At 36.5% G+C, this 23641-nt stretch overlaps 2 protein-coding genes across 2 annotated transcripts; both read left to right on the forward strand.

Annotated features, from left to right (window-relative positions):
• Positions 1–3109: 3109 nt before the first annotated feature.
• On the forward strand, positions 3110–11651 carry LOC134755877 (uncharacterized). Its single transcript, XM_063692515.1, has 6 exons — positions 3110–3297; positions 3382–3551; positions 8311–8381; positions 9273–9412; positions 11018–11167; positions 11440–11651. The coding sequence occupies exons 1-6, from the start codon at positions 3231–3233 to the stop codon at positions 11589–11591; spliced, it is 750 nt and encodes a 249-aa protein (XP_063548585.1). The 5' UTR covers positions 3110–3230; the 3' UTR covers positions 11592–11651.
• Positions 11652–18851: 7200 nt separating this feature from the next.
• Positions 18852–23170, forward strand: LOC134755878 (phosphatidylinositol glycan anchor biosynthesis class U protein). The gene is made up of 3 exons (XM_063692516.1): positions 18852–19805; positions 20673–20944; positions 21429–23170. The coding sequence occupies exons 1-3, from the start codon at positions 19042–19044 to the stop codon at positions 21680–21682; spliced, it is 1290 nt and encodes a 429-aa protein (XP_063548586.1). The 5' UTR covers positions 18852–19041; the 3' UTR covers positions 21683–23170.
• The last annotated feature ends 471 nt before the right edge of the window (positions 23171–23641 follow it).

Raw genomic sequence — 23641 nt, forward strand, 5'->3', positions numbered from 1 at the left:
TGCATTGCAAATTTTTTCAACTGCCTCAAACTCAAAAAACTACACATTTTTGTAAACATAAACATAATATGAATGTAAAAAGGTAGGTAATTAAACGTATTTTGAATTGATACCAATATCACCATACCAATCAGTGTAATTACGCTAGAGGTGATTTTTTCGACGGCGAATGTATGGGAATTGTACGGAAAATTCAAGGAGGTGGCGGGGGGCACGGCACCACTTTTCAGCCTGGCAACATCGGGTTTCTTGAAGCCTAATGACACCACTACTAGGATCAGAAGTCAAACTGCGATCTAAACAAATGTATACGTCAATGTTCTAGAAACCCTGCACTACATATTAATTTAATATAACCTAATATATAGCATACCTTCCAGGGTCATACCTAACCCAACTGTTAATATAGCTAGTTTACGTACCTAGAGACCATGAGAGATCTCGCTTGACATTGGTTCGCCTGAACTAAAGATAGATATAACTCCGTAATAGATGGATACACTCTAAGAAAAAAACGTGCCTCGAAAATCTCGAAAATTTGATTCTCGATCAGATGGCGCCACTAGTTTTGGCCTACACTCGTATAGAGGGCGTTGACTGTTTCGTTTGTCATTTATAATTTTAACACCAGTGAAAGAACATGGGTCAAAATCATATAAAAATAATTAATGCAAATAAAAAAATCATTTATCCATATTTAAATACATTTTATCGTATTTTTATAAATATTTATTTTTAGTTTTAAAGTGTGTCGACAGATGGCAGTGAATTTACTGGGGTTACGAAATTTACTATGACAGTACCGCTCTAGTTTAAGTTACTATGCCTGAACTAAAGCGATGCGCCCTTGCAACAGTCCATATTATGTGGCATATGCCCTACCACCGGGATAATGTACCTATGCTACTTCTCAACTTATTTTACTACTTCCTATTATACCTACTGTGGTAGTATATACATAGTATATGTGTACATTAACGTGTTTCGTTTCAGCTAATGTCCTATCATTTCTATCTCCGTGCAATAACATTGATCAAAGCTGATCTTTATCGAAGCAATTTTATGGTGATGATTATCATATGCCATCGGTTAATGAGCATCCGATTTCATTACACCTGCGGGGACAGGTCAGTCAATATCAGTTTACTGAATAAAGTATTGGTTTTAGCAACGAAATTATGAATTGGTTTGAAATAGTTTTAGTTATTTCAAGTTTGCCCAACGTACTTTTCTCCGGTTGGCATCCTCTAGTAAGTAGGTATTCGAAAATTATTTTCACGTATTTATTGCACTCAAACCTATTACAGTTAGCAGAGGCCAAAACTATTTCGGAACAAATCCTTATTTCTACTATGGTAACAAAAGTATGTTGGGCCATTTTGACCTTCACTATATTTGGGTGTACGTGTGTACGAGTAGGTATGTGTGCTATATTTACTTTTAGGATATATACTGGTTTTCTTTTATGATATCAAAACTTACTAGACGATTTTTGGTTCATAATAATTACGAGGTTCTCTAAATCATTGCCGACAATTATTTTACCGAATGTCAGTTCGCAATGCAATTTTTCGCAATTTTGTCAAATGGCGACGTGGCAACACAACACAATGATGATTTCCAAACCTAACAGTTACTAACAGTATGTTTGGACATCAACTCAAAAAACTAATTTTTAAAACGCTACGTTTTAGATAGCAGAATGACTCCGTAAGTCTAATTGGTACCTACATAACGTATGCGGAGTGAAATCTGGACAAAATTCATTGTCGTATTAAATAAAAACAACATGGTTACTTTTCATATATTTTAATAATGTATTTAACAACGTTAAATATCGATATCGATCAGCAAACAATTACGTAACACATATATTAATTTCGGACAAAAATAAAAAAAATCACGCATTTAAGGGTTAATTAATAAAATACTTTTTAGGGTTCTAATAGCTCTGCGTCACCTCCCCCCCCCCTCCCCCCCCGGCTGTTAACACTACTCCGTACAAATAGTTACGCTACACAAACAATTTGTTTCTAATTTGACAAAGAAGTGTAGGTTCCTACGGTAATTAGCAGTTATAGCTGGAGAGCTGGTAGACATTTTAGAGTAGGTATATGTATTTGAGGCAAACTGAAAATGTATCTAATACTTCTCCTATCATACCCTAACTCAGAACTGCAGGTCCGGCTGCAGGGTAGCAGGGCTAAAGCAACCCTTATATTTTTAAAGTTTTTTTTTTATTTGCCCAATAATGTTCTTGAGGCAATCTGTAATTTAAAATTTAATATAAATCCATGCACTCTAGGTCCATGGGGTCCCAGCGCGCACAAGTTATTTGCAGAAATCGCGAAGCGTCTGGTTGACGTAACTGGTGACCGAAGAGCTGGCGGCTTCCTCGCACAACGTATCAGCATTGCGATACAGCGAGGAAATGCCGCCAGCATCCTTGGTAGAATGCCTCAAGGGCCTATTTTAGATCTAAGCTAGTTATTAATTTCGTTTACGTAGTACCACTGTATATATCTTGTATGTAAATAAAGAGTTAATAAAAAATATAAGTTAAAATAGAATATCTAAAGAGTAATAAAAAATATGCCGGAACATTTGGTAGACGCAATCTCGGACCATTTAGCAGTTAGCGGCGTCTCAATGCTGACTTTTGATCCAGTAAGCACGTTTTCCATTCATCACATTCAATTATAAGAAAAACGCTTTTTACAGTACATATGGTACGGTAATGGTAGGTATGGTACGTATGGTACTTTCTCGCAATTGGGCGTAAAAGAGTACTTTTCGTGCATATGTTGAAATTTTAAAGGGCCATATGTATTGTAAAACGTTGTACGATACACGTGCGAATAGGTAATTCGCAACTTGTGTCGATTTAAAACACTCCCTGCGGTCGTGTTTTAATTTATCGCCACGCGTTTCGAATCGCCTCTTTTCCGCACTTGTATCGTAAATAACTATTTTTGACTGGTTTTCGTTAATAAGAAGGTGGGGAAAATAACCGCAGTTTAGTGATGTAATGGTTAAGTATTCCGAACACCTAGTAAATGACATTGAAGGCAGGGTTTACGCAATTAAAGCGCACAAGCAGGCCGGCGCAGCACCAGAATAGGTAGCGAACTTGATCATTGTGGTTCACTGCACAACTCTCATAAGAATATTAAATAAGTAAATGTAGTAAACAAATATTAAGTTGCTCATACGGGTGGTTAATTGAAGAGATGTCTTTCAAATGTGGTTTGTTTTTGCTGACTGTGTTACGTGTTGGTTACGGTTCAGTTGATCTAGGTACGAATATTATATTTGTAGTGCAATACTGCTCTTTTTAAGTAGGTATAAGAGCTATACAATAATATTATATCTTTATAACAGGAAAATTCTTGAAGATATGCGATAGAAATGCTGTGGATGTGAACGATTGCCTAGTGGAAGCCATCCAGAAGGGTATTGTAGCGATGGCTGGAGGTCTTAAAGAGCTCGACGTGCCTCCTTTGGACCCTAATCACGAGAAAGAAATTCGAATAATGTATCAAAGGAATCAGGTAAGTGTACACTACTTTAGCGGAAAGTACTTACTCATTTCATTTCATTTCATTTATTCAGCCGTAATTTACATTGTGGGTATATGAATATAAACTATAATTAAAATTAAAAATAAAACTTAAATAATATTAGTAGTAGTAGTAGTAAACTCTTTATTGTACAAATATACATATTAAAAATTACATGGTACAAATAATAAGATGTACAAAGGCGAATTTATCCCTATGCAACAATACAACTATTTTACACGACTTAATAATATTTACAAATATGGTATGTCAGAATAATTATTAAAATGTCAGATGGCAACCAGAAAATATCAGAGAAAGTCATATACAAACGAAATATTATAGGTTCACACCCACTCCATATATTTAAATTTCGGTATTCCGCGCGTTTTCTCAATTATGTGAATTATTGTCCTAAATGACCTAGTATATAAATAGGGATGAAGCAAAGGAAAAGGAGAAGACCTAAATAATACATATGTCATATAAGATATAAGCTAGAGTCAGAATTAAATATATATAGAAGCTAGTCCGTCATACATATAATATCGATGGCTCAGAGGGCGAAGCAGAAAATTATTGCCGTTATAGTGAAGACTACAGTGATGATGTGTTTACAAATCGTAGAAAGCTGGCATTGTAAAATCATAAATTACAAGCTATGATGTAAGTTATATAACGTTATACTGCCTGTATGGGAGCACCGTTTGTAGGTAAATGATAATTTTTGGAACTATAAATTGACTCTACGTATTCACAGTACTACATTATAAAATAAATAAGTTAAATAACATATATTTATAGTTAGTTTCCGCTATACAAAGGAACTTTTACAACTAACGATTAGTGTAACGATGGACCAACTTGTGTGTATGCTTAACTATACACGGTATTTCCTGTAACAGGAGCAATAAATTAAACTGGAGACTGTACGCCTCAAACTGACCAACATTTGTTCAGCAACTTTTTAAAATGATGAAATTTTAGATTATACCTTTTTCATACTAATTAAATATTGACAACGTCACGACACAACATCGTAACAATGAGTGGATCGTAAGTAATTGTTACTATATTTATCATATATTTATTTTATTTATTAAATATTACTTTCAATGTACGCTGCCATATGTGTGTTTGACGTTGCTTGTCACCCTTTAAACATAACAAATTTTGCAATACATTGCGTCTTAGAATAAACTTTAAAGTGTAATGAAAATCAAAACACAAGTTATTTTTAAAAGTTGCTGAACAAATGTTGGTCAGTTTGAGGAGTACAGCCTCCAGTTTAATTTAATGCTCCTGTTACAGGAAACACCCGTTATATTATGTGTTTGTTTTTTACTTTAAGTAGGCACCTATTTAACATGGTGATTAAATAATTAGCACCTGTGATACGTTTCCGCAATAGCCAAGTTTTAATAACAATGTGAAATGATTGTTGAAGCTGAAACATTTACTCATCTAACTGGCAGTGTAATGACAGTAATGATATGTTTTACTTGCAGGCTGTAGTGACACTGCAGTTATCTTGCCACAAACGTCTCATCAGCTCACTGTTAAGTTTTTAATTTCATGCCTAGGTACATGTTTTTCTTTATAATAATTTCTGCTATTTTCAGGACTTACGTCCATTTTAATTACAGTTAAATGGATCATTAATTAGTAGTATATTTATTAATTAATTATAACGGTTTTAATGTCAATCATGTAAACACGTAACTAAAGATTACGGTGATTTTCCGAACTATCTATTAGACATTCGAAAAAATAAAAACAAAAATATCAAATTTATTTTAATTAGAAATTAGAAAGAAAGAAAATACATTTACCCACAAAACAGATATGGACAATGCCAATCATTTCCGCCATCAAATAGTAAAATGCACGTGCACGTGTGTCACTCATATTGCACTAACGCTTCAACCTGTGCTTGTAATAAGTGTGAACGACATTTGGATTTGACGGATTGGTGGAGGCAGGTGATTCCAACACTTCGTGGCAGCGTACCGAAAACTGCCACAAAAGGCCGCTGAATGGTGAGGAGCGCAAACAAGTTGCAGATACCTGGATGATCTGAGTTATGAGCCCAGGTTAGCTTATTGCACGCTTATTGTAAAGGTACGAAGGCATCTGGTAGTGCACAATTCCAAACATAAGCGACGCTAAATGGACCTTTCGACGCGTAGACATTTTCATAATGTGGTTTTTATTCAAGTAGGGTGTCACATGCGAGCGTGGAGGGATATCAAAACAAAAATGCGCACAGGCATTTTGGACTCTCTGTGTTAACCTAATTATGAGTACCCATGTCGAATAGTTACATTAATTGGTGTCGAATAATTATTTAAGGCGGTTCCCTGAGCCAGAAGGCGAAAAATCTCCTTATATGATCATATTTTTCTAAGAGACGTTGATATTCGTAGACGTGGAAAAAATATATGTAGTTCTTAATTATATTATCTTTAATTTATAAGCTTCCGATACACGAATTATGACACTTCGCTCGATACAATTAATTCCCAAAGTAGCATCTAACTAGGACTTTTAATCCTATTACTTTACTCGGTTATTTATTATGTGACACTATAAACAAAAAAAGAAGAAAAAACAATCTTAAATTAAAAGTAATTTGACCGCTTTCGAATTTAGATATTGTAAGGCAACGTTTTTAAAATAAATAAAAATCGACAAAATTCGATCAAAATTGACACTATGGTCTTTCCCGTTTTTTCTTTTTGCGAAATTTTACAGTGATAGCTCCAAACCCATGGAACGGCCTTAAGTAAATAATGCGGAAGTTTGTTTATTGACCGAGCAAACACGAAGGACTTTGTTTCAGTTTGGGCAAAAATGTTTTATTTTATTTCGGGCTGTTCTCCCCTAGCGGTCACATTTCTCTACCGATTCTCCTGAAACTTTGTGAGCGGGTTCGATAACTACCTACTCGTACATATAATTTTTTGGCGGGTCGTTTTTTGGAAAATATTAAATACTTGGGTATGGATAAAATTGGTACAAAGGACTTAACAACGCCTTTTCAGACCAAGGGGTTCACGAAACGAAAAAAGTTTTACAAAACTGACCTAAACCATACCTAGGTACAGAAATTAGCTAAGATCATTCTAGTCACAGGCTCACAAGTGTTTACAATTCTTATAAAAATATGCTTACGTTATTTTGTTATGATTGGATAACGATGATATAATTGACTTGCAATATTATAACAGCTTCCAAAATAGCATTCATGACATAAAGGTCAGGGCCTTCCATAAGTTGCTGTCACTTCACTATGCACCAAAACTGGAACTTCTACTTTAGGTGGATATTAGTCATTTAAAGACGTTAGTAATTATTACATAATAATATAAACATTGCAATAAGTCGCTTGTTGAATTTAACGACTTGTCTGGCCAGTCGGTAGTGACTCAAGTAAAATTTAATTTAATCTTGTGATTTCAGTAAAGCACTAATAATACTCGTAGGTATTAATTAAATATCAGTGGTTCTTTCATGCACATTAGTTATACCTGACGGCTAGGTAACTCGTATCGGTATCTAAAGGCAATGAGCATGATGTAGCAGGTTGTTCAAGTCTCGTTTGTATACCTAACCTACGTGGGTTGAATTATCAAGTAAAGCATTGACCTTCATGTACAGGTTAAAGGTACAAATTAAGATGTAACATTATGTACCCTTGATATAGAATATCCATGTGCGTCAGACGAATAATGAATTCCACCAAAAACATATCATGTAAAATGTTGCCAAGATGAAACCATAAGGCTCGCACTGTCAAAAAGTTATCAGATCTCTTGTAGAGCCAAGTTTCTAACTACAAGCCCTAACTTCACAAACTCTACACTTTAGTCAAATTATGTGGCTGGGCCGTTTCGCTACCGTCACATGGGCGTAAGGTGAAAAACTGATTCACTATTCATTATTTTTTATTATACAATAGTTCTTGTAGTAACGAAATCGGGGTTTTTTACATATGAATAAAATCTAAAGTATAAGAGCCATGTAATTGAAATTTTCTATGTTTAATAAGTCCACTATTGACATCATATCCCGAGAATTTTGATTATCGGGTATAATCGAAACCCAAGTTATGAGGGTTCAAAAAAACGACGAAGCGCTTAAGGAAAAGGTAGGTAGTGCCCTGGCGCTTGGCTTTGCTCGTCTTGGCGGGGGCACTACCGTGCCCCCAGATGCAGCAAAAGTGCCGTGTAACATCCTTGCTATCCTTGGCTCTAATAACGTTAATGCATTTATAATATCAGGCATATGATATAGTTATATATCTCTTATACCTTTAAACGAGCAATTCTTGTATATATATACATATATATATATATATATTTCGGGGATCTCGAAAACGGCTCTAACTTTCGGGGACGAATAATCGATCTAGCTAGGTTTTATCTCTGGGATAACGCGCATTTTTGAGTTTTTATATGTTTTATATGTCTCCCAGATATTTATGTAGAAATTGAGGTAAGTATAACATTATCTCGTGGCTCGGCCTAGGGCATTAGATTAGCTTATGTATACTCTAATGACTGTGCGAATTCGTATATAAAGAGTTTGCTGCCTGGTAGGACTGCACTTTTAGACGTGACAGCGGTGCCGAGACGGAGGGACTGTCGGATTAGATAATCTATTGTATAAATAATTTCAATATTTAAATTAGTTATTGCCGCTAATGTGTTATGTCAATCACGAATTAAGATTTTTCCCTTTTTTACAGATTTTCGCCAAGATGAGCATGAAGGATATTTATGTAGAAGGGATGAAAACAAGTACTGTCCACGATGCTAGGTTGGTTGGTACCAAATTCTTTATTTTATACTGTTGAATGTCACATAACGCGAATTAGACTTGCAACGGTCAAGAAATTTAATTTCAGTAATTACCATTTCGTACCGTGTCTCAGTGACAATAGTGAGGCCCTTATGGCTCCTCTACATGATGGCCCGGCGTTGGACCAGCGAGATGGCCATGCGATGGTTGAGAGCACGCACTATGGAATGGGACACGTGTAGATACGTACGCACCATCGTTGGCCCACTACCTTTTTGTGCGAACTAAAAACCGACACCGTGGCCTTCCTACCGCCATTCCGCCGCGCCATAAGCCAACCGACACCACTACCCTCTTTACACGCTGGCCCATCTTAGTGGGCCACTGTGACGGCCCATCGTGTAAAGGAGCCATTAGCGACTTTAAGGGCCGTCCACACCCATGCCCGAATCACGGCACGAAGGCGCGAACGCGAGTGTGGAGGGCCCTTTAAGGATATACTTAAAATCAATATTGATTGTCACTGTGCTAAGGTACAAAATGCTACGGAAATTTAATTCTTTGACTGTAGGTATATCAGGTATATACCGATTGCCGTCCTGTCCCATATGCCTATATGGGATAAACTACTACTAAACATGGCGGTTTTACTCGTAATATCTTCAATTCGTGTTGCATCTCTTTCCATGTTAAATATCAAACGTATTTGCGCAACTACAAAGCCAAATGTTTTGCGGGTTAAGATAAATATTTCTTCATGATTTCGTCGTGACATATATTTGACTTAAGGAAGTGATAGAGGTACCGTGGGTCAAATATACTTTCGAATTGTAATTCGTTATTACTTGATTTATGGTTGAAGAAGTATTATTAAAAATGAGTTTTAAATAGGGTTATTGCTGCTTGCAGATTACGCGCAGATGAAGATCGATTCCACCTAGAAGTAGATATGACTACGCCGCGAGTTTTCGTCCAAGGAAACTATTTTGGCGAAGGGCGATTCAACTCTCTTACATTCAACGCAACTGGAATGTTCAACACTACTATGAGTAAGTAAATTGTTAAAGACTTAAGTTGGTACAGTCGCCATCAGATATATCGGAACGGCCAAGGTGGTCACAATATCTGAACACGCACTCTAGCTCCTTGACAATAGAGGCGTGTTCAGATATTTTAGAGCGCCTCGGCCGCTCCGATATGGCGACTGTACCTTAAGAAAATAGGTATACTTACTTAAAATTGTTGAAGTAGAAATGGGTAAAATATACCTACGGTTTTCAGAAAACACGCGTTCGGTCAACTGTCAAATTTCGGGATTTTAATAATCGGGTTTGTTAAATCTTCGGAGATGAGATAGGTAACCGTAGCAATGGGCTGGTTCTATTGGCCGTAGAACGGATAACTGTTCGGGTTGAAAAGAAATCGAGTGAAGACCAGGACCCTGTTTCACCACGCTGATACTTTGATTGACACCTGATACTGAAACTGATATTTCTCGTTAGACCAAGCCCCTGTTTCATCATCATCACCCTGATAATTGTCGCCTGAGTCAGGCGGCCTGACATTGAAAATTCACCGATTGCTGGCACAACAAATAAACACTGACACACACATATGTGCCGTCGTTAGGTACTTACCGATCAAGGAATGTAGGAACACGAAATGATCAGTATCAGATGTCAATTGTCAAGTTGGTAAAATAGGCGTCTGTCAGTTAGTCAAGTCAGGTGAGTTATTATTGTCATTTGACCATCAGTTCACAATTGTCGCGGCAGACGTAAGGTGCCGTGCCTATTAGTTGTACGGTGGTTTTAGGATGAATTGAGGTGGAATTGAGTGACGGTCTAAGCAAGGTGGCCAAATAGTGCATGAAATGAACCATCAAGGATCGTAAGGTCGCGCTCACATCGCGCACAATAGCGTAAATGGGGTGGCCTATATTTAGCCAAACAGAAGTCTGAGGGCTACCGTGAACACCGGATTTCGCTAATTGCGGGCATCTTTCTCTTTTACTACAATCCAGGCGTAATTAGAGTGACTGAGAAAAATGCCCGCAATTTACGAACTTCGGTGTTCGTGGTAGGCCCTCTGGAACCAACTGACTATGGTGATAGGAACGTATTCTTACAATTAAAGTAGGTATCACCAGTAAGAGTTACCATTTTTGTTCTGGGTAGGTAGGTTTCTATCACAAAAAAAAAACATTAATAAGATTATTAGATATTTACTCATCCCAAGGTTCCTAACACACACACAGAAAAAAAATCTGAATAGCCAATTATTATACTTATTTATTGTTTATCAAACAATCAAACAATAAAACTTTATTTTAATACAAACAAATAAACTTAATACCATAGGTAAGTTGTTTGACGTGGCGAACGAACCAGAATCGACGCAGTATAATTGTGTTATAAAGGTGCGTTACCTACACCTATTTTTTTAATCAAGCAAATACGTCTGCGAGCGATACTATAAATTTTATACTTAATAAAGGAAAAATAGAAAATTTTACTCTTGAATTTGAACCCGCGACCTCTGCAATCCGTGCATCGCTGGCTACTGAGCGGGGGTGTGTTACGACTTTTTGCAATTGTGCCAACTTATTTTACTAGGTCAATACTGAATCGTAATAATCGTATACTTTATTGCAGCTGATCTGGTGTACACCTGGAAGTTGGACGGGGTCCCGGAGAAACGAGACAACGAGACCTACATCAGGATCAAGTCATTCTACATGCGGCCTGATTTAGGGAGCTTGGAGTCCTACGTGTCCAATGATATTCCCGAGAGTCAGGCTATAAGTGAGTATACTCTTGTTCTGTTTAATCTTTCTCGTATCACAATTTGCAAAATTTAATAAATTCCTATATAGGGAGCGGGCATGTAGCCCACAGCCGATGTAGCCCACAAGAGGGCAAAACCTACTATGCACAAGAAAACGTACGAGAACGGTAGATTGCAGCACTTGCTTTGGCAATGTACATGTTTATGTTTCCGATATGGGCCACAAGATGGCAGACCCTCCAACGCGCACGGTTCCTATACTTACTAACTTTTAAATTTTATCTTCCAGTCCAGCTAGCGAACAATTTCGCGAACGCGAACTGGCGGCCGCTGTACCGCGAGCTGCTGCCGTACGCGCAAGCCAACTGGAACAAGATAGGCATCAGGATCGCGAACAAACTTTTCCTCCAAGTGCCCTACGATAAGATGTTCCCGGCTTAGGTTATTTTTTATATTTTCGGGTAAGGTTATTTGTATAAATATAGTTTAATTTTATAGATATTGAATTGTTTTTTTTCCTGTAATATTAGTTTATAAAAGCACATGTCAAGATACTATGAGTTAGTACCTAACTAATACCTAACTATTACCTAATATGCCCTCCCCGCTCCGGGTCGTTCCTTTTGCAAAGGTTGTCCATCGCTGTTCAACGTGGCAACGCGGCGAGCGTGATGGGCTCCTTTGCATCTGGAGGGGTGCAGGCGCATTTTGTGAATAGTTTTTGTGTTTGTTAGGTTCTAGTTTAGCTTAAGATTTTTGTAATGTTTTATTTTGTATGACATGTATGTATCCTTGAAGTAAACAATATTAATTAATGTAACATTAATAGTTATAACTATTACCTATTAGTATTTTTGTAATAGACGGTCTTTTTGACTAGATACAATGTTAAGTTCTGTTTCAAAATGTCCAATACACAAGTAGCTTTGAAATAAAATAAGTAGGTATCTACTATAAGTATTTTAAAGTCAATAAAATGAAAAAGTATTAAAATAGACACGAGCGCGACTTGAACCTGCAAATTTAGGTTCACCGGAGCTAATACCCTTAATTAATACATGAACATCATCATCATTCATCATTAACTAATACATCATCACATCATCATCTTCCTAGAGTTGTCACGGCATTTTGCTACGACTCACTTAGGGAGCCTGGGGCAGCTGAGTAACCTAATCCCAAGAATTGGCACAGGGACTAAGTTTTTACGAAACTTCTTACGAAAAGTCTTCTCATGTTTAGTCACCTGCAATAATTTACGGGCTGAATATATAGGTCATACTGAGCCACTTTAACTATGGGACCAACCGCGAATTGCGAAAAAAAATTTACTCTTCTACAGAAAATGGCAAGAAGTTTATGAAACAGCCAATTTTTTTTCGCTATTTCGGGGTTGGTCCCATAGTCAAAGTTGATCAGTATGACGTATTCACCCCTTAAATTATTGCAGGTGACTAAATAAACACCCTGTATTTCATTGTAAGTTTCAAGAAACTTATTACAGTCATTACTAAAATAAAGTTTTTTTTTTTTTTTTTTTTTTCTTCTTGTTATGGCTTTTGTTAGGTTAGCCAATGTCAGGTTGTGGAGGAATTAAAAGTTAGGGAAACTAGGAATTAGGAAATACGGATAAGACGAAAATTTGGAAAGGAAAGGATTGGATTTAGTGTAATATATATAATTATATTCTATACTATATTTTTATATCATTCTTTTCTAAAAATACTGATATAATTTTATAAATATCATAGGAGTTACTAAATAACAAGCAAATTATGGATGTAGGAAATGGGATGCGTAATGATTCAAGGCTGGAAAGGAAATCAGACCGATCATAAAGAGGGCATGCAAAGAAAATATGGTTCAGATCCCCATAGTCTCCACAAGAACAATGAGGATCCGGCTTTTTATTTATTACGTGTAAATGCTCCGGGGAACAAACATGCCCCAGGCGCATTCTACACAAAATAGAAGTTACAGTTTTCGAAAAAGATATTTTGCTAAACCATGGTTTCCTTGGAATTGACGGCTGAATACGCCTATAATGTTCACCTTTTGAGGTTTCCTTATTCCAAATCCCATTCCAATCCTCATACAAATAAACTTTTGACAAATTTATTAAGTCAAGACAATAATTCTGGTATGGCACAATGTCTCCCACGTGAATAGCCTCATTCGCCAATTGGTCAGCTCTTTCATTCCCAGGAATGCCCACGTGGCTTGGTACCCAAGCCAGCACGACAGCACAACTCTTCTGTGAACATTTATACAAAAGATTCCTAATATTAAAGATAACTGGAGACTGTTTATGAGACTTAAATGGGAACCTCGTTATGGCTTCTAAAGCACTGCGAGAGTCTGAAAAAACTATGGTTTTGGGTATCTTCAACATAAGTATATATTCTATAGCTTTAAGTAAACCATAACATTCACCAGTGTAGACGGAAGTTTCAGGTGGCAGTTTGATAAGTTGTAATCCTTTGTATTGTGAATGGAAAATACCAACACCAACGCAACTCCTATCGCCATGTTTGGAGGCATCTGTGTATAAACAGTGCCAATTAGCCCATTCAATATTAAGAAGGTTAATAAATTCCAATTTTGGATTAATATCGTTTTTAGATAACCCTATGTTAAATTTAATATCTGGCTCTGTAATGAGACTGTTGTAGTCGTGTTGATATAAAGGAAGAATCGCACTTCTGTAAGTGGGTGCTTCTAAACTTTGATATTTTTTATAACTTTTAACAAGACAAGGGGAATCCTTATGAGCCCAATAATTACAGGATCCGACCAGTTCAGCCAATTGCTTTACTTTTGAAATCAGTGGATGAGAATCTAGTTGCAGGGTACGGAAAAAGAATTTATCACAGAGAAACTGTCTTCTAAACGCAAGGGGTGGATCACAGCATTCTACTTGTAAGCAACTTATTGGACTCGATTTCATTGCACCTGTAACCAATCTTAAAGCCTTGGACTGAATAGAATCAATTTTTTTGATCGCTTTAACATTTCCAGGGTGTAAGAGGAAAGTACCATAATCTAAAACACTTCTAATCAAAGCGTTGTATAGCAATCTCATAGTAAAAGGGTGAGCCCCCCACCAGACTCCTGTCAGACATCTTAAAATGTTCAGATTCCGTTCACATCTTAATTCAATATTTTCAAAATGAGGAAGTCCAGTAAGTTTACGGTCCAATATAACTCCCAAAAATTTTACATTATCTTTAATTACTAATGGACTACCATTATAATTTATGTTAACAGGTGGAATATTTTGCTTTCGTGAAAAAACTACAACCGAACTTTTAGACGGCGAAAGATCTAATCCATTATTATTCAACCAATTATTTAAGGCACTCAAAGATGATGATAATACATTACTAATGTTTTCTAAAGATCGCCCAGAAACATATAAGAGCAAATCATCGGCATATTGAAGAACATTTACCTGCCCTTTAACAGAAAGTTCCAAATCATAAGTATAAATGTTATATAGTAAAGGACTCAAGACAGATCCTTGTGGCAGGCCCTTCCAAACTGTTCTTTGAATGACTTCATTTCCAGACTGGTCTAGTGGATACTTTATGTACCTTTCATGCAACATATTTATTATAAAATTAATCAAAAAGTTAGGAACATCTAGTTGAATTAATTTATTTTTTAAGATTGAAATGTTGACGTTGTCGTACGCAGCATTTATATCTAGAAAAGCAGCAACTAAGAAGTCATTTCTAGAGAAACTTATTCGGATATCTGTGGTAAAAATGCTTAAACTGTCAAGAGTACATTTACCTTTCCTAAAACCAAATTGATTACAAGATAACAGTTTATTATGTTCTATAAACCATTCCAATCGGATTTTTACTAAGTGTTCGGCAATTTTAGACAGTACAGTTGATAAAGCTATCGGTCTATACGATGTGGGATCTGAATTGGGTTTATTCGGCTTCTGTATTAAAATTAATGTTTGAGTCCTCCATTCTTTAGGAACAGAGCCTGTTATCATAACATTGTTAATCAATGAAAGGAAGTAACAAAGACTGTTATCGTCAAGTTTTGACAAGAAAGAGTAAGGAATCCCGTCTTCACCGGGTGCAGAGTCTTTAGTTGACGAAAGTACTCCTTTTAGTTCAAAAAGTGAAAAGGGGGAATTTAAAACATCTTCAGCATTATTATTAGATAACATGAGTGGTCTGAGAATCATAGGATGCTCTGGGACGTAAGGTGGACCCAAACGATCCATGACTTGTTCTGCTAAAAGTGGAGGTATTTTACTCTGTGTGTCTTTAAATGCCGATCTAAACCGTCTAATGTTTTGCCAAACTATAGATGGTGAAACATTAGGACTTAATGATTTACAAAACCTATGCCACCCTTCAAACTTTTTTTTTCTAAGTAATTCTTTAGTGGATTTAGCAACTTCTAAGTAGTTATCAAAGTTATTATCAGTCATTTCTTGACAATACCTTTTCTCTGCCTCCTTTCTTTGTTTAACTGCAAGAGTGCAATCTGAATCCCACCAAGGTGGAGATGGAATGAATTCTGGACTACTACTTTTCAAAGGAAAGGTTTCATTTGCAGCGTCAAGCAAAGCTGTGGCAAATGCTTGTGAACTGTCTAATATATTCAAAAGACTTATTTCTGGCAAATTATTGATTTTTTGTTCTACAGCCTCTCTGTACTGATGCCATCTATCATCAATCAGCTTGTGTTTTATACGGGGCATTCTGACATGCCTTTGAGGTTTCTTAAACAAAGGAAAGGCAATGAGAATAGGAAAATGGTCGCTACCATAAGTGGAAACTGCAGTTGACCAAGATAGAGATGAAGCAAGATCTGGAGTACAAATGGACAGGTCTATTGCACTTGGATTTCGAGCAAGTCTAGTTGGAGATCCAGTATTTAATATGCATAAATTACGTGAGCTAATTAGTTCCAACAACTTTTCTCCATAATATAAAGTTTGAGCAGAGCCCCAGAACTCATGGTGAGCGTTAAAATCCCCTAAGCATACAAATGGTTTAGGCAGGACCTTAAAAAGTCGTTCAATTTCTTTAAAAATATTATTATTAGGTTTATTATAATATAATGATACAAAACAAATACTATTTACAACCACTGCTATAACAGATAATTCGTCACTATGTACAGGTAGAGTGATAAAATCATATGTTAATGAGTTTTTGACAAGTATGGCCACTCCACCATACCCATCAGGTCTGTCTTCTCTCAGACAGACATATCCTGGTATTTTAAACACTGAATCCCTTCTCAACCATGTCTCTTGAAGACAGATTAAAAAGGGATCATGTTTATTAATAATATGTATTAAATCTTGTTTTCTATTGATTAGACTGCGAACGTTCCACTGAACCACTAAGGCTCTCTGATCCATTATTGTTGTTATTTAGTTGGTATAAAGCATTAATAACTGCTGCAACGTTGGACGGTGATACTGCGTTAGATTGGGACATTAAATTCATAAGAGCTTTTACTATAGCATCAATACTAGGTGTTTCTTCTTGGTTACTATTAAAAACAGGTTTTTCCCTATGAATAACTGGTTGTCTTACTATTTCTGAATGAGCATTCCTATCATACCCTTTGCCTAACTTTACAGGAGCCCTAGGTTTAAGGAAAACAGTTTTTTTATAAGATTGGTTTTTCAACACTGGTATTATATCCTGATTACTTTGTGAATCATGCTGTGTTTGTGAGGAAGATGACAATGGTGTTGCAAGCAAGGCCTCCGCATATGAGACCCTAGACACAGGCGGGTGAATTTTGGAAGCTTCCATGTAAGAGATGCAACTTTTGCTCATAGTTTCTTTAATAGCTCTTTGTCGGTTAAATTCTAAACATTTTTTGCTAGTGGCTTGATGTGAACCTTTACACAAGCAACACTGATAGTCATCCTCCTCTACATCACAAGATTCACCAGAGTGACCTTGTCCACACTTGAAACACCTTGGTGTTGAGCGGCACTGATTTTTTACATGTCCATAACGGCAACATAGGAAACACTGAACCGTTGGATATATATATAGTTCTACTGGCAAGGCCATGTAGCACATGTACACCCGGGTTGGTAATACTTGCCCATCAAAAGTTAGTATAACAGTACCAGTATTCACAAATTGATTAGTGTTATTGACAACAATTTTCCTTTTAATTCTTCTTATTTTTATAATTGGCCCACAGCCAATTGGCAAGTTAATAGAAGTCTGTACTTCATCATCAGTCAAGTCAAGTGGTACACCTTTAATCACTCCCATGCGTGTGACATTGAATGTTGGGATGAAAGCATTGTATTTGTTTTTTCCTAAGCTGTCATTACTTAAAAAATTGTTAGCATCAGTGAATGTAGCAAATGCAATGCTGACTCTATTTCTGCCTATTCTCTTTAGACTGCCGTTCACAACACCTTGGATGTTATTTTGTCGCATAAAACGACCAAACGTTATGGGATGGAGAGTTGTGCCATCACTGCTGGCTTCTCTTTGAACATGTACAACAAAAGGTGCAATGTCAGACTGTTGGTAGCGGTCACGACCAACGGGCACATAAGTAGGTGGGGTCGAGATATTATGAGTAATTGTATTTTCATAATTCGAGTTTACAATGGGATTTGGTTTTTCTGTTAGCTGTGGTTGAATGGAATTCTCTTTTAATTTTGCTTCAGCAACGCAAACACAATCGGTATTTTTATTCTTGCTTAACCCAGATTTGCGTTTTCTTTTATTACAGTTGGTACACATTCGTGAAAGAATTTTTCTTTTTAAAGTTACGTCCGCAGAATTTGATACTGACGCATCAGTATCCATCGAAGATTCTATCGCAGAAATGAGAATATCCATTGATGTTTTTGACCCTGAGGGAATCGTTCCCCCAGGGTCAGGGGGCTGACCATCCCCCATAAAAATTTACATATAACTAGCACTTACCGATCAATATATACACCTAACTACTAAATAATATTAAAAACTAAAACTAAATCTACAAATATATACACTAAATACAGACTCCAACCCTTTTGAAATACAATCTCAAAAGTTTAATTACAAAAACCGCGTCCGCCGCGCCCGAAGTTTCCCGCCCTTTTTCCTAAAATAAAGTTAATCCATTGATTACAAATTGCTACCCTTTTGAGTGAGCCGCCGGAACGGATAAATCAAAGAGTAAAGTAAGTATAATTTTAGTCTTTGTATCTATCTATAGTTGGTCAAACAAAATTGGCAGTAAATAAGAACAAAAAAAACTATACTCATCCTTTTCTTTTGGGTGCTAGTACTAGTGTAAGACAAAGATAGTATGATTCTCTCTGTCTTGTTTGAAATGAGACAGTCCTTTGACAAACTATAGTTAGTATAAAATATGCGATTATTATAGTGTCTAGAACAATATCTGTCACAATGGGAACAATCTACTGTAACTGAAGTATAGTTTATTTTATTTTTTACCACATTGTATTTATTTATTTATTGTGTACCTGACCTGACCACTTTTTTTTTGTTATTCCAAATTCCGAATTTCCTTTATTCCTTTCCGCGTTATTTCCTACCCTTTTACATGACGTTGGCTACGGGCAACACCGCCCTCAAGTCCACCAAGAAGAAAAAAAAAAAACTGTAACTGACAACAGTGACAACTAAACGTCAGAATCAGAAAATAGAATATGTCAAAATAAATTGTCAAACTGACCAAACTGTAGGTGCGAATCGCACCGTGCGATTGGGTGCGATAGCTGTCTTTTTACAAAAGAGTGGTGTTTCTTGTGTAAATTAAATGATACTTAACTATTAATTCATTGACAAAAGTCCAAACTTAGTGGCGGTGCGGGGTTCTGTTTTCAAATGTAATCGCAGTACATGTACATACCGAAGAAACTATGGCTTCCTTTTTGAAATACCTTTTTGCCGGTTTGGTCCGGTATTGGCTGATGCACATAGATTACTGGCAAACAATATCGAACAGAGTGGAAATAGCTACGCCTCTGAACTCTTGGAAGAGATTAGTTGAAGGCGTATACCTGTACGATCATAATGTGAACCCTTACGAAGGAGATGCCTTCCACGAATCACCCATAATGCTCATAATCTTCTACTACATCATGAAGAAGGCTCCATTCATATTGCCGCTTCTGTTTACGTTACTTGATCTACTGACGGCGTATTTGCTGTACAGAATGTCGAAGGCTTTTGTTAGAATTTTAAAGGACTCTCAAGAGAAAATTAAGGATGAGATAGCTGAGGATTCTAAGTCTATGCTCCTGAGTAACTCGCAGCTGGAAGAAGCATCCGAGTATGTTCTGTCCGTGTATTTGTTCAATCCTTACTCCATATTGAACTGTGCCGGTATGACAACTACAGTTATTCAGAATTTGTTAGTGGCATCGGCATTATGGAGTGCATCTGGTGGCCGTAGGGTGCCAGCTTGTGGGTTTGTGGCACTTGCTACACACCAGGCTCTCTACCCAGTGCTGCTCATTGTGCCAGTGGCAATATTGCTGGCGGATGTCAATAAGGGATGCAACAAGTGCTCCTATATCAGGACTTTGCTGGTATTTGTCCTGTGCTGGGGATTCCTTATTTATGTCTCTGCATTTATTATGAATGGTTCCTACCAGTATGTGTACAACACTTATGGGTTCATGTGAGTATTATTCCTTTCAATAACATTTTTGTCAATTTTAATAACAAAACTTCTGTGAGACACAGACATATTAAATGTATTAATAACGGGACGGGGTGGGTGGGTGAAACATGTTGAGCGTTTTCGACTTAAAATATGTGAGTGACCCGTTATTAATATATTTAATAATATATTTGTCAATTTGTGGCATTGTAAAGATATAAAAGCTAGACAATATGAACTTGTCATAGATTAGCTGCTAAGAGTTTTCCTATTATTAACTTTTTATATGATTTTTCCTGTTTGTAATGGTACAATTTGCCCTGATCCATCTACTTCTCTCGTTTTATAAAATTATGCTAATTCACTTTGTGACATTTAAAGTTATAATAATGTTATGCATATTTCAATTATGCGGATTTATTATTATGCCCAATAAGTGTTATGCTTTTGTTCTCTGTTATAAGCAATTCTCTCTTCTCTCTTTAGCCTTTTTCTACCCTTTGGGTGTAGGCCACCTTCATTTTGCGCCATTCGTCGCGGTTCTGTGCGACTTGGAGCCACTGTTTCCCCACAGTCTTCTTAATGTCGTCGTCCCAACGCATCTGGGGTCTACTTTGAGGACGCTCTTCCCCCCCATGGTCGCCACTCGAGTAGTCGTTTGCTCCACGAATCGGTCTTCCGTGCTATATGACCAATTATAAGCAATTATGTTATGCCAAATCTGATGCAATCATTTTATGACAATTAATGGTAGGCGTATTAAGGGGCACCCGCAATTTTAGAAAGCTGCATATCCCATAGTAAAAATGAGCAAATTTTAACTAATCACTGATTTCAATGTGAATTAAAAGTCAAAACTAATACTGAGATGTTTTTTTTTTTCAGATTGACTGTACCAGACTTGAAACCAAACATTGGTCTGTTCTGGTATTTCTTTACAGAGATGTTTGAGCACTTCAGACTGCTGTTTGTGTGTGCATTCCAAATCAACGCCCTGGCTCTGTATGTGATCCCCCTCACATTGCGCTTCAAAACTGAGCCTATTCTGCTTGCTACAGTTCTGATTGCTATCTCAGCCATATTCAGATCTTACCCTTGTGTGGGAGATGTTGGATTTTACTTGGCTCTTTTACCTATGTGGAAACATCTATTTACCTGTAAGTATATTTAATAGTTACTAGGTTAGGCCAAGCAACAAGAAGGTATAGAGGGAATATCTCTAAATAAAACTTGTAACAAATTTAATCTACTCTCATTTTGTATAAGTGCCCATATCGCTAAGACACACAGTTTCCGAGATATAATCGAAAAACCCAAAAATGGGACCTTCAAACCCCCCCTCACCCCTAGCTCAAGGGCTACGGCCGGGGACTTTTGATATGTTCGCCCCCTAACTAGTCCAAATAAAGTTATGAAGTCTAAATTTGTATTCCAAGCATTTCCCTCTAGTTATAACTTTTTTTGAGCATTTATTGCCTGACCTATTTGACTATGTAATCATAAACTAGATGGACTAAAATGTGAATTTGTAAAGCATTTTGAACTTCCCTTTTATTATAACATCACTTTGTATGTATAGATATTAGCAGCCTTTAATAATTTCTCATTTCTCTATTAAGCTATATATTTTTTCCATTTCAGTTATGCAACAGAAGTTCATAGTTGGCTGTGCATTCATCATTACTTCAGCACTTGGACCAACAGTTTGGCATCTCTGGATATACTCTGGGTCAGCAAATGCCAATTTTTTCTTTGGTGTTACACTCTCTTTTGCAACAGCACAAATATTTTTAATAACGGACTTGCTTTTTGCATTTATCAAGAGGGAATTTACCCTTAAACATGGCTCATCACGAGAGGTAGACGGAAAACCTGCCAAGTTAGTGTTGCGATAATACCAAAGTTGTGTCATTCCAGTGATAAATATGTGATTTCCTAAGACAAAATGTACAACTTTGTTGGTTGTTAATAAGGATAATTTGTAATTGTATGCCAAGCCAGTAAAATAATGTTGACAACCAACAACGGGATACCTTTTACCAGAAAACAACATTTTACAATTAACATTTACTCACTATATTATTTTCTTATTAAGTTTGTATTACATGAATGCTCGATAATCTCGAGCAGAAGTTTAGTATATTATGGGCGATTTATTGTATTATTGCAATGACGAGTTTTTTACCTAATGCTAAATATTCTAGTTTAATGGGGTTGGCCGGTCGAAGTATTCAGCAGACGGCGCCAGCATAGGTTGCCCTGTCAATCCCTAGAATTGTGTCAATTTTTTTTAAATGGAATTTTATCGCCTGGATGCCTGCCCTTTTAACAAAATCTCATAGAAAAAGGGGCAAGCTATGATGGCGCCATCTATTCAAACCTTTGACAGTTGCCATTCAATTACTTAATATTTACATAATGATATACACTTGCACATTAAGTTATTAAAGCCATAAGGACATCTCGTCTAGTAAAGTATTAATATTTCTAAACGAACAAACTGTGTACACGTACAGTAAGCTGCAGAGTTAAGTGAAACAAATTTCTCTGCAGCTTACTGTACATCTACAATTAAAACAAGTAAAAAGTTATGAGAATATGTTCTTGAATTTTAAGTTAACATTTAATTTTAATTTAATATCATGGTCAGGTATTGGACTACTAACTTATTTATGTAGTGAATTACTACCAGGTACTCCGGTGGCTGGTGAGAGATTGATTAACTGCTGTGGTTATTTTTATCAGTGTGCGACTGCTTTGTATTAAAACTAAATACTTAAACTAGATTTAGACAAACAGATATTTTACTAGAATATTTACTACTAACTTACCAGCTGGGTTAAATGGTAGGGTTGTATTGTATATACTGCTATAAATATATGCAAAAATGACAGTAGGAAAAAACTTTATTTCTTGTAAAATTACCTGTTTCCATTTATTTTTGCGGATTAAGTATTAATATACCTACGTTCAAATTTAAAAGTGAGTGAACATCTTAAACATGTTTGGGTTGGTTGCACCAAACTGTTTGTCATCGTTAAAGAGTTCGCTAAATTTTATTGTATGGAAAGTTTCATAGTAAACCGCCGCGGCGCGCCGGGTGACGTTAATCAGTCTGTCAAGTGCGGATGGTGCAAGTGGTGCAACTGACGCTTAGTATCAAGTCTTAGTTCTATGTGTACTTATAGTATATTTATAAGTGTGACAAGATACTAAGTAATACATGCAAATAGCGAATTTACTGGCTGCAATTGAAAAGAAGGATTTTTTTGTTTTGTGATGAATGTTGAGTTAAATGGGCTGTCTTATTTATCACAACTTAGAACTTAGTTAGTATCTATGATTGTACTGAAGTCAATAAAAACCAAAATATTTTTTTAAAATGTATTTTTTTTATATAACGTTGAGGCTCCAGTGCCCGACACAGCTCCAAAAATCGACATTTTCAATGATAATGTCATAGCAATAAAGTTGACAGCAAGGTGTCGAATATTGGGTCTTAACATGTCGATTATTGGGGTGTTTACGATAGCTCATATCCCAGAGTTACAGTAGATGAATGTATGTAGTTGTTGTGTAGGCACAAGCACATAATAGCGGCTCACTGCGGCATATTGCATTAGGTACGCGCTTTAAAAAAAAAACGCCTGATCCTGCCACAGCGGCTTTCTGATCTTTATGGCACACGTATGTTTAAGCCGTTTGTGCCGCATTTTATGAGAATTGTGTTTTAAGTTTTCGCAAAATTAGTTTATTGCGATTGATATACTTTCTTTTTATAATGGGTGCCAGAAAATGAACTGATTTCACGAAACAAGAACTTCATCACCACAAAACAAAGTATGAATATTCTT

Source organism: Cydia strobilella, chromosome 3, assembly GCF_947568885.1.
Source record: "Cydia strobilella chromosome 3, ilCydStro3.1, whole genome shotgun sequence".
NCBI lineage: Eukaryota > Metazoa > Arthropoda > Insecta > Lepidoptera > Tortricidae > Cydia > Cydia strobilella.

Coding starts and splice junctions, on each gene's coding strand:
- LOC134755877 (XM_063692515.1), top strand. CDS start 3,231: ATGTCTTTCAAATGTGGTTTGTTTTTGCTGACTGTGTTACGTGTTGGT. Junction 3,298..3,381: donor TTACGGTTCAGTTGATCTAG/GTACGAATATTA, acceptor TCTTTATAACAG/GAAAATTCTTGAAGATATGC. Junction 3,552..8,310: donor TAATGTATCAAAGGAATCAG/GTAAGTGTACAC, acceptor CCTTTTTTACAG/ATTTTCGCCAAGATGAGCAT.
- LOC134755878 (XM_063692516.1), top strand. CDS start 19,042: ATGGCTTCCTTTTTGAAATACCTTTTTGCCGGTTTGGTCCGGTATTGG. Junction 19,806..20,672: donor TACAACACTTATGGGTTCAT/GTGAGTATTATT, acceptor TTTTTTTTTCAG/ATTGACTGTACCAGACTTGA. Junction 20,945..21,428: donor GTGGAAACATCTATTTACCT/GTAAGTATATTT, acceptor TTTCCATTTCAG/TTATGCAACAGAAGTTCATA.